We start from the raw sequence: 13,639 nt of genomic DNA, 5'->3' as shown, positions 1-13,639 counted from the left end.
CAGTTATATGTCAGGCACTGTGCCAGATGCTGGGGATACAAAGATAAATGAGACACAAACCCCGCTATGAAGGAGCTGATTGGTTTAAAGAGGGAGATCAATAACAACAACCAAATAGGTAATTACAGCATTTGATGTTAAGTGCCATCACGAAGAGGAGCTGTGGTTGTACATTGGAGGGTCCTTTGATCCAGACAGTTGAATTGTTGGAATGATGGGGGGAATGGGGGTGGTGTTTAGGGAATCCTTACTGGAATAGTACTTGAGGTAAACTCCAAAAGACAAATGAAACTTGGGTAAGTGAAACATTGGAGATTGGTAATCAAGGACACAAATGGTTCATATGTTTAACTGAATTCATTTACTGTACTCAATAAAATTCTACTGAAATTTACTGAACGCTTATCATGGGCTAGATATATTAGCCTTGGAGATGAGAGAAAGCACAGCCCTGATGGGGAATTCAAAATGGTTCTGAATGACCAAAGTATACCATTTGAGGTGAGGGAATGGTGAAAGATGATACTGGAAAGGTACGCAGATGCCTAACTGTGTACTACATAAATACTCTATGTGTATCTATGAAGCTAAATGAAGCCTCCACTATTAATCATTCAAAATACCTCCTAATTCCAATTTTCCAACTAAGTGCACAGAACATACTAGGATACGTTCTAGCTTCCTAGTATCAGTGGAACCTTCATATTGTGTGGTACCATAAATTGACCTGTCTCCCAGAACTTCTGTCCAACACCATTATGAAAAGTTCTTGAATCTTCCCTTTGCTTTTTATTTCAGTCGTTTTGCCTTACCTGCACCTGGAGGGTATACAGAAGATTAATCTTTCTTGCTACTGAATATTTCATAATGTATCCCCAAGTTTCCCCCTTGCTTCTTAAACCTAGGGCCAGTTTCAGGGTCTCACGGTAAGATCGTTAGAGCCATGAAAGGAATCTTATAGCTAGGGTGATAAAAAATCCCACTCTAACTAGAAGACTATGTCCCTAGCATCTCGACTTGGAATTCTGAGTCCCACTGCACCCAACCCCAAGTCATTATTACATATAGTGTATAGATTCTATAATACTTCTAACATAATAGTATTATTTTAGACATGAGTGAAATCTGTTGGGTAATCATGGGACGCAGTGTGCTCTGTAATCAATATATAATCGTTATGAACTAGGTTTTAGAATCAGACAGACTTGGATTTAAATACGGATTTTTAAGAAAGATTTTATTTATTTGAGACACACACACACACAGAGCACAAGAAGTTGGGGGGGCAGAGGGAGAGGGAGAAGCAGACTCCCAGCTGAGCAGAGAGCTCGACGCGGGGCTCGATCCCAGTACCCTGAGATCATGACCTGAGCCGAAGGCAGCTGCGTAATTGACTGAGCCACCCAGGTGCCCCTTAAATACTGATTTGTTCATTACGTCATTTTAATGTCTGTAAGCCTCAGTTTCCTATAAAATTTCCTCATGGGGTTGTTATAAGGTTAAAATGAAGTATGTAAAAATATTTAGCATGTGTGCATATATATAGACATATAGCTGCTAGTTGTCCTCACATTAGTAGGAAAGAACCATTAACTATCCTCAAATAACCCCCACTAGATATCACACAGGAGCTTGCTATCTGAAGTTTGTGCTTGCTTCTGAGGAAGACCGGGATTGCAATTAAATCCTGTAGTCATGGGGCACCTGGATGGCTCAGCAGTTAAGCATCTGCCTTTGGCACAGTTCATGATCCCGGAGTCCTGGGATCAAGCCCCGCATCAGGGACCCTGCTCAGCAGAGAGCCTGCTTCTCTCTCTCCGTCTGCTGCTCCCCCTGCTTGTGCTCTCTGTCTCTCTCTCTCTGTCAAATAAATAATATCTTAAAAAAAAAAAATCCTGTAGTCATGTTGAAGAATGATGCCCATCTCTTTTGTAGTCTCTCCTGTGCTTTCTTTCTTTCTTTTTTTTTTTTTTTTAAAGATTTTATTTATTTATTTGACAGAGAGAGACACAGCAAGAGAGGGAACACAATCAGGGGGAGTGGGAGAGGGAGAAGCAGGCTTCCCGTGGAGCAGGGAGCCCGATGCGGGGATCGATCCCAGGACCCTGGGATCATGACCTGAGCCAAAGGCAGACGCTTAACCAGCTGAGCCACCCAGGCGCCCCTCTCCTTTGCTTTCACTTAGAGACCCTCCTGAGGGATTTAGTGTACATTTTTGTAGCCTAAATTTTAAGTCCAGTCATCCCAAATGCACCCTGAAAATTTTAGGAAACTTCGTCAGCTATACTCAGTAACATGGTGATAGACTTGATTTTCTTTGTTTAGGCTAATAATTTTGTGGGAGCATAGCACTACACATGCCATGTTCCAATGAGGTAATACTTTTCAAGTGCCAAAAAAGAAACCTACAAATTTTGTACATAGGTCAGGGACTTTGTATAGGAATAGGAAATATCACATGTAGCTATTGGGCCTGTGAAGCATATAAAATTAAATAAATTTTTCATGGACTGAAGCTTTGTCTTTGCTGACATACTTCAAATTATTATGTAATATGTTCACGACCTTTACAGCAGAGGGACATTTGTGACAACCCTTTGCTTTTGTATGAGCCTAGCAGAGAAATAGATCATAATTCAGACCTAAAATAATACTTTGTTTTGTAATTGTTCCTTTTCTTTGTTTTACTAGATATAGTAATAATCTTACATATTAAAATTGAATGAGGAAGTAGTTACTATGAATTAATATGGAATATATAGGAAACGAGTGTTTCCCATTATACTTGATGAAATTGTAGGGCCTGTGCTTGTAAAAAATGCTAGACTTTATTGGGAGTAATACTAGAAATTTGAAAAATTAATTTTATCTTTGTACAAAACAGTCATGTATTTACAACTACATAACACAGTTATATGAAGTCCTACATGTTGTGCATCCAGAAAAATGTAGAGCTGGGAAACATCCAGGAAATGGCAACTAAAATCATCAGGAGACTAGAGTTGCTTAAAAGACTTAAACCCTTCAGTGTTGGGATGATACTTAGGGATATAATTAGAAAAATCTTAGAGTGGGAAAGGGAATTAGGCTTGATCTAGTTCAACCTGTAACTTAATGCAGGTATCTATCGAATGGTAATCCTGACAAATGGGTGAGCTTCTTCTGTTTGAGTATTGGACAGTATATGCTGCTGGGTTTAAATACTGGCCTTACCACTTCATAGCTGAACAACTGTGGGAAAACCTTAACCTCTCTGTGCCCCATTTTCCAGGCTTGCTAGTTATTGCCACTAGCTTTGTCCCTTGCAATAGATGAAGACTACAGGGGACCTGACCTCCAGCCCCCTCCCATCTACCATTGAGAGATGAACTGAGAATTGAGTAAATGTTAGTGTTGCACAGCCTGCGAAAAAGGTATACTCAGTATATGATTTCACTCCTATGTGGAATTTAAGAAACAAAACAAACAAGCAAAGGGGAAAAAACCAGAAAGGCAAACCAAGAAACAGACTCTTAACTATAGAGAACAAGCTGATGGTTAGCATTGGGGAGGTTGGTAGGGGGATAGGTTAAATAGGTGATGGGGATTAAGGAGTGCACTTGTCCTGATGAGTGTTGGGTGATGTATGGAAGTGTTGAATCACTATACTGTACACCTGAAACTAGTATTACACTGTGTGTTAACTAACTGGAACTTAAAACTTTCAAAAATTGGCAAAAGATTCGAACAGACACTTTGTTAAATAAGAGATATGGATGTCTGATAAACACATGAAAAGATGCTCAACAGCATGAATCATTAGGGAAATGCAAATTAGGAGATGTCACTACACACCTAGTAAAATGGCTAAAAAAAAAAATGCTGACAAACCAAGTGCTGGGAAGAATGAAATAGAACTTTTTTTTTTTTTTTTTAAGATTTTATTTATTTGTCAGAGAGAGAAAGAGAGCATAAGCAGGGGGAGCGGCAGACAGAGAAGCAGGCTCCCCACTGAGGCAAAGAGCCCAATGTGGGACTTGATCCCAGGACTCTGGGATCTTGACCTGAGCTGAAGGCAGACGTTTAACCAACTGAGCCACCCAGGCACCCCTGAACTAGAACTCAGATATACCACTGGTGAGAATACAAAGTGGTACACAATGCTGGGAAACAGTTTGGCAGTTCAAATATAAACTTCACCATACAACCCAGCAATCCAGTACCTAGAAATCTACCCAAAAGAAATGAAGACACATTGGCCTCACCTCTGTACCCTCACCACAAACACAAAGAGCAGACTTATTCATAATCTCCGAAAACTGGAAACTGTCCATATGTCCATCAACTGGTGAATGGATAAACAAATTGTATGATACACATACAAGGGAACATTACTCAGCAATAAAATAGAATAAACTGGGGTGCCTGGGTGGCTCAGTCGTTAAGCATCTGCCTTCGGCTCAGATCATGATCCCAGGGTCCTGGGATCGAGTCCCACATTGGGGTCCCTGCTCGGCCGGGAAGCCTGCTTCTCCCTCTCCCACTCCCCCTGATTGTGTTCCCTCTCTTGCTGTGTCTCTCTCTGTCAAATGAATAAATAAAACCTTTAAAAATAAATAAAGTAGAATAAACTGATATGTACAAAAAGAAAAAATCCACAAAAGTGGATGAATTTCAAAAGCATTAACCCAAAAGAAGCCAGAGTTGAAAGGCTACATACTATATGGCTTCATTTATAGAATATTCAGAAAAATACTATAGTAACAGAAAACAGATCAATAGTTGGCAGGGTTTGGGGTGGAGGAAAGGGACTATCTACGAAAGGGTATGATGGAATTTTTATGTGATGGTGGAAGTGAGCTACATTTGATTTTAGTGATAATTACATGACCATATATGTTTGCAAAAATTCGTGGTACTAGATGAGGGGCAAATTTTAAACCTCAGTAAAATGACTTTAAAAAAAAGTTTTACTCAGGGTACAGTGCTATATTAACTGGGAAATTTTTTGGGGGGTGGTAATTTTCAGTATAGGTTGGAGTGGTGAAAAAGGGAGATATGGAGACGGTTCCTAGAGCAGCTGACTGTTGAAAGACTTTTTTTTTTTTTTTTTTAAAGATTTTATCAGAGAGAGCACGAATGGGACAGCACAAGCAGAGGGGAGCAGCATGGCGCGAGCCAAGCTACTCATGCTGTTTGACAAAGTCCCAAGTATGGGGGACAATCCTGAAAACAGGAGACTCCACAGCTGGCTCCTGCTATTCTCTTTCATTTTGTTTATGGCAATCTTTATAATTGTGGGAATATTTCTGGGGTTTCATGATAAAGTGACTACTCATCTTCGTTACGCCTATCTAAGCAATCATAATGAAACTAATTCCACGAAGAATTAGTTTCTATAGAACAAAATAGCAAGACGGTCACGCTCTGTCTAGCACCTTTCTCTTTGCGTGCTGTTTTTTAGTTTTAGCGAAAGCCAATAAGCAGAAATAAGTAAAGGTCATGTTAATCATTACAAAGGAAAAATGAAAGAAGGCTATGGCTGTAATCCAGAAAATGATCTAAGATTTGGAAAAACAAAAATATCCTAACATATAAATAAAGTTCCTCCGAGGCTGTCAGGAGGAGATGCTTGCAACCTGACCCTGTGTCTGTGTCTCCTCATTCGCCGACGCCGTCCTTTCCTACGAGAGACCCACCCCGGCTGGAGCTGGATTCCGGCAGCAGCAGAGGGAGAAGGAAAAGTAAACTCCCCACTAAGCGGGGAACCCAATGGGGGGCTCGATCCCAGGACCCCGAGATCATGACCTGAGCCGAAGGCAGACGCTTAACTGACTGAACCACCAGGTCCCCCAGTTATTCCCAGTTCTGCTTCTTGAACAATATAAATCAGTTTCATTCTTCTGTATGACGGCTCTTCACCTTATCAAATGTAAAATCCTAAAAAGCATAGAGAGTGTAAGTATGGATTTTTTCCCATAAATTCCATAGCTTTAGAGAGTATTTTGTATAATTTGGCTGTAATTTAGGAAAAGCAAAATGAAACGCGAATGAGTGGTAAATTTGTAGAACTCTTTAATCCAAGAAATCGTGTGGGCTATGAATTTATTTCCATTAGTTCAGGGATGGTAGTTCAGCAAAATTGGAAATTTGAAGTTCAAACCTTTTGAGTTTTAAAGAATGCTAAAATAGTGAATTAATTCTCTTCAGCTGTGAATGGCAGACATCTTCAAAAAAAAGAAGAGTGGCTTAAACAAGGTAGTATTTTGCTCTCATAACAGTCTGAGCAGGTGGTTCAGAATGTTGTTGTACCCAGTGGCATCAAAAGCATGGGCTTCTCTCTGCTGTTGCTCCCACCTGCCTAGCCCTGTCCTCAAGGTTCAAGATGGTGGCTTTGGAATTCCAGGCTTTAGGATGGAGAAGGGGATGAAGAATAAGCTTGTGAGGCACATTTCTGCTTACATATTATTGACCAGAATATAGTGATAGGGCCACATCTAGTTAAAAGAGATGCTAGGATGCAGTCTCTACTCTGGGTAGCCATGTGCTCAGGTGTAATTTGGGAGTCTTTATGTCTGGGAAGGAAGGGTGGGATAAATATTGGGTATGACAGAACTACTTTGTTCACTTCTCAAGTGTTTAGTACAGTGCTTACCATACTAGGCATTCATTAAATAGTTGTTCCATTTATTGCTTGTATTGATCTGGATATTTACTCTGAATACGTGATAAATCATGGCAAATTTGTCTATCCCTGGCATTTTTTTAAATGTTCTTTCTTATCTGTGTTCTCCCTTTACAAAGAAGGTATTCCTAATAGCCTGCAGACAGATTTAATACCATACAGAATTTATTTTAGCTCCTTTATTGCTGATGTTTCTTCCCCTGTAAAATTTGGAATCCTGTTAAACCTCTCTTTTCATGTATATTTGGTCAACATAGTCCTGGCATGTGGAAAGTACCCAGTAAATGTGTTTAGACTGAATAAATTAATGGAAATAAAACTGATGAATCCAAGCCTTTTTTTCCAGTTACTTCTCTAGAAGAGTTTATGGCTATAATACAGAAGAAATTCTTGGTCTTAAATCTGTTTTTCTTATAAGATTTTAGGAATATTCCTTTGGCTTTCATGTAGAATATGATGAGATAATTTGGATTTAATTAATTATTACTAAGTACTAATTCATTTAACAAGTTATTAGGCAATAGGGACTAATATAGTTCAGCAAAAAGAAGAGGCGTTCACAATATATTTGACACTTTTTTTTTTAAAGATTTTATTTTTAAGCAATCTCCACACCCAACGTGGTACTCGAACTCACAACCCCAAGATCAAGAGTTGGAGGTTCCACTGACTGAGCCAGCTGGACTCCCCTCAATATATTTGACTCTTGATATCAGATATTCAATTAACTTATCAGCATCCCTGTTTCAAGAGATAATGTCCTTTCTTTTCCAGTGTTTCATGGGGAAAAATGTCTTCAGATATAAAGAGAAATGAGTCAGTTATTTCCTCAGATGTCATAAAGTCATGCTTTTTTTTTTAAAAAAAATACTTATAGCTAGAAGGTTTTCTCAGATTTATTGAGGTATGATTGATGAAATTGTAAGATATTTAGTGTATATCATGATGATTTGATATATGTATACATTGTGAAAGGATTTCTCCCATCTAACACACCTATCTCACGTTTTATTTATATATGTAAAAATATATATGAAAATAATATAAACATGTATATATTTTATATATGATATATATTTTATATATATGAACATTTAAATTCTCTTAGCAAATTTAAGTTATACAATGTTTTGTTTTTTGTTTTTTTTAAAGATTTTATTTATTTATTAGAGAGAGAGATAGCAAGAGCAGGAACACAAGCAGAGGGAGTGGGAGAGGGAGAAACAGGCTTCCCACTGAGCAGGGAGCCCAATGTGGGGCTTGATCCCAGAACCCTGGGACCATGACCTGAGCCAAAGGCAGACGCTCAACGACTGAGCCACCCAGGCGCCAAGTTGTACAGTGTTTTCAACTATAGTCACCAAGTTTTACATTAGATCCTCAGATCTTATTAATCTTCTGGATGAAAGTTTGTACACTTTTACCAAGCTCCACTTTTCTACAAACTTGTAGAAAGTTTGACTTTTTTAAAGATTCCACATATAAGCAATACCATGCAGTGTTTGTCTTTATTTGGCTTATTTCATAAGCCAGAGGCATAATGCCTTAAAGTCCATCCATGCTGTCACAAACAGAACTTTCTTCTTTCTCATGGTTGAATAATAATGTGTGTGTGTATCACATCTTTATGCATTTATTGACAGACACCTAGGTAGTTCCATGTCTTGGCTGCTGTGAATAATGCTGCAGTGAACATGGAAGTGCCGGTATTTCTCTGATACCCTGTTTTCATAGGTTCTCAATCCTATTCCATTGACCTGTGTGTCTATTTTTATGCCAGTATTAGACTATTTTGATTACTATAGCTTTGTAATATGGTTTGAAGTTGGGAAGTGTGATTCTTCTAGCTTTGTTGTTCTTTCTCAAAATTGCCTTGGCTTTTTGGGTCTTTTGTGGTTCCATATAAACTTTAGGATTGTTTTTTCTGTTTCTTTGAAAAATGCTATTAGAGTTTTGATGGGGATTGCATTGAATCTGTAGGTTGCTTTGTTTGTAGAAACATTTTAATATTATCAATTCTTCTGTCTGTGAGCGTGGTATATCTATTGTGTCTTCTTTATCAGTATCTTATAATTTTCAGTGTATAGATCTTTCACCTCCTTGGTTAAATTTATTCTTTTTTTTTAAATTTAATTTTATTATGTTAATCACCATACATTACATCATTAGTTTTTGATGTAGTGTTCCATGATTCACTGTTTGCATATAACACCCAGTGCTCCATGTACTACGTGCCCTCTTTAATACCCATCACCAGGCTAACCCATGCCCCCACCCCCCTCCCCAAGAACCCTCAGTTTGTTTCTCAGAGTCCATAGTCTCTCATGGTTTGTCTCATCACCAGGCTAACCCATCACCCCACCCCCCTCCCCTAGAACCCTCAGTTTGTTTCTCAGAGTCCATAGTCTCTCATGGTTTGTCTCCCCCTCTGAGTCCCCCACCTTCATTTTTCCCTTCCTACTACTTTTTTTTTTTTTTTTAACATATAATGTATTATTTGTTTCAGAGGTACAGGTCTGTGATTCAACAGTCTTACACAATTCACAGCGCTCACCATAGCCCATACCCTCCCCAGTGTCTATCACCCAGCCACCCCATCCCTCCCACCCCCCACCACTCCAGCAACCTGTGTGTTTCCTGATATTAAAAATTCCTCATATCAGTGAGATCATATGATACATGTCTTTCTCTGATTGACTTATTTCGCTTGGCATAATGCCCTCTAGTTCCATCCACATTGTGGTTAAATTTATTCTTAAGTATTTTATTCTTTTGATACAATTGTGAGATTGTTTTCTTAACTCCTTTGATAGTTCATTGTTAGTGTATAGAAACACAACTGATTTTTGTATATTTTGTATACTGCAGCTTTATTGAATTTGTTGGCAAAGTAATACTTCATCATTAAATTGTTTTGAGTAATTTCATTCACTTTCTGGTTTCTTTGTTTTTTGGTTTAAGCATATAGCATTAAAAACAAAACATCCATCTGTTTGACTGGTAGAGTCTTTGCTCTTATCTTTTTGATCTGGAAAGAGCACATATGTTCTCAGTAGTCAGTAGTTTCAATTATCAAATGGGGAAGGAGGAATTGAACTCTTTTTTTTTTTTTTAATTGACAAGGGGATGCAGCATTGGTTACTTTCATTGAGGTTGTCTGGGAGTTGAGGAGAAAGACCTATTTTTTAGACCATGCAGGCAAGTGTTTGGGGTTTTGAAATTCCCAAAGGTGAGTACTAAACTACCCAAGCATCAAGAAACCATATAGGTTATTTTAATTGAGTAGAAAGTCCCTGAAATTGATTCAGCCATAGAAAAGAATGAAATCTTGACATTTGCAACAACATGGATAGATCTAGAGCATACAATGCTAAGTGAAGTCAGTCAGAGAAAGACAAATACCATATGATTTCACTCATGTGGAATTTAAGAAACAAATGAACAAAAAAAAAGAACAAAACAGACTGTTAAATACAAAGAACAGACTGGTGGTTACCAGAGGGGAAGAGGGTAGGTGGTTGGGTGGAATAGATGAAGGGGATTAAGAGTACACTTATGATGAGCACTGAGTAATGTATAGAATTGTTGAATCACTTTATTGTACACCTGAAATTAATATAACACTGTATGTAAATTGTTCTGGAATTTAAAAAATTAATTTTAAAAAGTTCCTGAAATTGGTAATATTTTTTTGGAGTTCTGGACACATATTTTGGAATGTTAGGATAGATTGAACTTGATATGATGGTTCCCAATTTGTTTGTTTTATATGTAGGTAAAATACCTTTCGAGCTTCACTAAAGTTTTTGAGATGATAATTTACTACTTGAGAAAGTTTGGTAAAAATAATCTCTAGTGACAAGAAACTCAGTTCTTCCTAGGTCAGCCCATTTCCTGGTTGCATTGTTCTGACTGGGGGCATTATTATAATCTACACATAATAATGTGTAGATCTTTCTTGCTTCCTGTGAATTGAAGTGAGGGAGCTTGAGATCACGTGTTGTGCCACCTCGTAGGGCATCACCTCCTATGAGTTACTTCTCTGTGCCTCAGGTTTCTCATTTCTACAGTGGAGGACAATACTTCATAGAGTTGTTCGGCTGAGTGAGCAGAGTAGTTAGTACTTAGAATAATAAAGCAATAAGTGTCGTTGTCACTTCTATCATTGTTATTAATGTATTTGTTTTAATGATTTAAAACTTGATTCCGAGAATATTTAGGAGATACTGTCATCTCTTTGATTTCTAGCATATAGGCTGTGTGTCATCAAGTGAAATTGAGGACGTAGGTTTGGTGGAGGAAGGGGAAGAGAATGCTGAGTTTACTTCTGAACATGCTGAATTTGAGGTGTTTGTGGAATAATACTAGGACTGAGATACCTGAACTTGAAGAAGAGGGCAGAGTGCTTGGCACATGGGTGATAATTAAAACTATGAGAGATGGGCTAGATCACTTAAGGGTCTATTTTGGTTATATATTAGAAACCTGAGGACCCTAAACTTTAAAGAACAGGGGGAAGCCATAAAGCATACCATCTGAAAGTTAGTAGAAGAACCAGGAGTGAGAAGTGCCACCAAAAGGGGAGAGTAATCAGTGTTGTCTATTGCAGTAATCTGAGAACTGGAAAGTATACATGGCTTGATGATTAATGGGTCTTTTGTGACCCTTTGGTTTCGGTAGAGGAGTGGAGGCAGAAGCCAGAGAGCAGTAATGTTAGGAGGGTGAAAAGGGAGGAGGAACAGACGATAAATGTACACTACTGTTTTGAGAAATGTTGGTGAGACAAATGTTGAAAGCTAAAGGAAGATGCAGGGTAAATGGAAGATTTGGGAGCAGGACAGGATATTGATGGGCTAAGGAAAAGGAGCTATTAGGAAAGAAAATGATTGAGTATAAGGACAGTGTAGAAGAGGTGAGGGTGAGTTCAAGGCCACAAGTTGATGATATTGGCCTTGAACAGGAGGAGGGTGAAAACATCTGAGACTGGAGCAAAGAGAGATGTGGATATAACCAAGCCTGAAGATAGAGGAAATCACTCCTATGGACTTCATTTTCTCCCAAGAAATGGAAGGGGAATTTGCTGTAAGGAGTCATGAGTTGACTAGATGTTGTGAGGAGAATGATCAATGTTTAGAATAGTAATTGAGGGAAATAGGAGGGGAGGCTGACAAATTTGTTTTCTGATGGAGGGATTTTTCATTTGGATATTACTAATAGTGTGGATACTATGAATGTGTTATATGAAAGGAGAAGGACTATTGTTTCATTTAATGCAACATATATTTAGCATGTATTATGTACAAAATACTGTGCTATGTACTTCTGGGAGAGTCAGATGAGTGCTGACTGCCTTACTCAAGGTGGGGGTGGGTATGAGCTCATAGCTCATGTCCTATGATTTGTTAAAACCACAAATGTTTACAATAGCCTAAAAATGATAAATGATACATGAGCTTTGTAAACATAAGGGTTTGAAAGAAGTAGAGATCGCATTAAATAGGGGAAAATAGGAAGGCTTTATGGAAAAGGCAAAGAAATACATAAAATAAAGGCTATATGTATATTTTCTGATGAAATAACAATTAAACCAGTTATGGGTTTTTAATTTATTACAGCAATCATTTATTCTTCTATAATACAATGACTAGCATTAACCAGAAATGAAGAAATAAAGAGATTAACATAGTGAAGTCTGCTCTATCCAAAAGATGTTCCACATTTGGTTATTTTTTTGTGGTAATATAGAATTCAGTAATCCTTTCAACAAATATTTAATGAACATCTCCTGTTGGGTACTGAGGATACAGAGAAGACCAAGATGCAGTTTCTTTCCTCAAGGAGTGCATACTCTAGTAGAAGAAACAAGTAAAAAAAACTTAAGTTCTATACAATAAATGACATAAAAGTGGTATATATGAGTAGAGAGATTTGGGGTTCTAGTGGAAGGAAGAATGAATAAATGATTATGTTGCTGTGACAGCACGTTTTTTCCTTTTCTTTTCTTTAGTTGGAGAACATCAATTGACAGGCCATAAAGTGGCAGTTAAAATCTTAAATAGACAGAAGATTCGCAGTTTAGATGTTGTTGGAAAAATAAAACGAGAAATTCAAAATCTGAAACTCTTTCGTCATCCTCATATTATCAAACTGTAAGTATTTTTGTACCTGATAATGCAAAAGAGAAACTGTCTTGAAATATTTCCTGTGAATTTACAAATAATTATCTTTAGTTAACTTTTTATGAAAGTATAAATCTTTAATATTTATATTCAGCAAGTATTAATTCATTTAACCTCCATCAATCCTTTCTTGCATACTTTTAGTTTATAATTAAAAGTCAGTTTTTCAAAATTGGTACTGTTTTCAACTGATGAATGCAGCCTTGGAAGTTGACTCTTCTCTAGTATTCACTTTGAAGGGCATTTAGGACTTTGATGTTCCTAGATTCATTTTATAATTTTTTTCTAGTCTCGTTTCATTAACATTACAGTGATTTCTTTTGGAAAAGGTAAAATGTAACTGTTTAATATTATCCACTAGTGTATATTACTTGCAAAACTGCAATAATTACTGTGATTACTGATAGCAGAGCTCTTAGGAAGGCAGGTGGATTTTTTTTTTTTGATAGGACAAGTTACAAACTTAAAAGATAATATGAAGAGATTGATAAAGCTGATTAATTATATTGAAAGAGAAATAATTTAAAATTGATTAGAGCTAGAAAAAGTAGGTATTGAGTATGTAACAGTATTCTTTGAAATCATTTAAAGTTGTAGTTTAATATTTACTGAGAAAACATAATACACTAACCACTGAAAATTGTCTTTACTTTTTATCTTAAAGCTTGGATAGAGTTTTATAAAATAAATATTAATCTTGTTGAGTACCTGCTAGTGGCTAGGAGCTGCGTTGAGCATTTTACATATATAATTTCACTTTATCCTCATGATAAGCGTATAGGGTAGGTATTGTTTT

General features: G+C 37.3%; 1 protein-coding gene across 2 annotated transcripts in view; it reads left to right on the top strand.

Annotated features, from left to right (window-relative positions):
* Positions 1-13,639, top strand: part of PRKAA2 (protein kinase AMP-activated catalytic subunit alpha 2) — a 70,039-nt gene that overhangs the window by 18,866 nt on the left and 37,534 nt on the right. For both annotated transcript variants that reach the window (XM_045897605.3, XM_064589066.1), the window contains exon 2: positions 12,672-12,813. In XM_045897605.3, the coding sequence (XP_045753561.1) occupies positions 12,672-12,813 (142 nt within the window). The remainder of the gene's footprint in view (positions 1-12,671; positions 12,814-13,639) is intronic.

Source organism: Mirounga angustirostris, unplaced genomic scaffold, assembly GCF_029215605.1.
Source record: "Mirounga angustirostris isolate CCGP_5_RB_7025 unplaced genomic scaffold, mMirAng1.0.hap1 SCAF_4, whole genome shotgun sequence".
Lineage (NCBI taxonomy): Eukaryota > Metazoa > Chordata > Mammalia > Carnivora > Phocidae > Mirounga > Mirounga angustirostris.
Note: the sequence above shows the minus strand (reverse complement) of the source record. Positions and strands in the feature narration are given on the sequence as shown.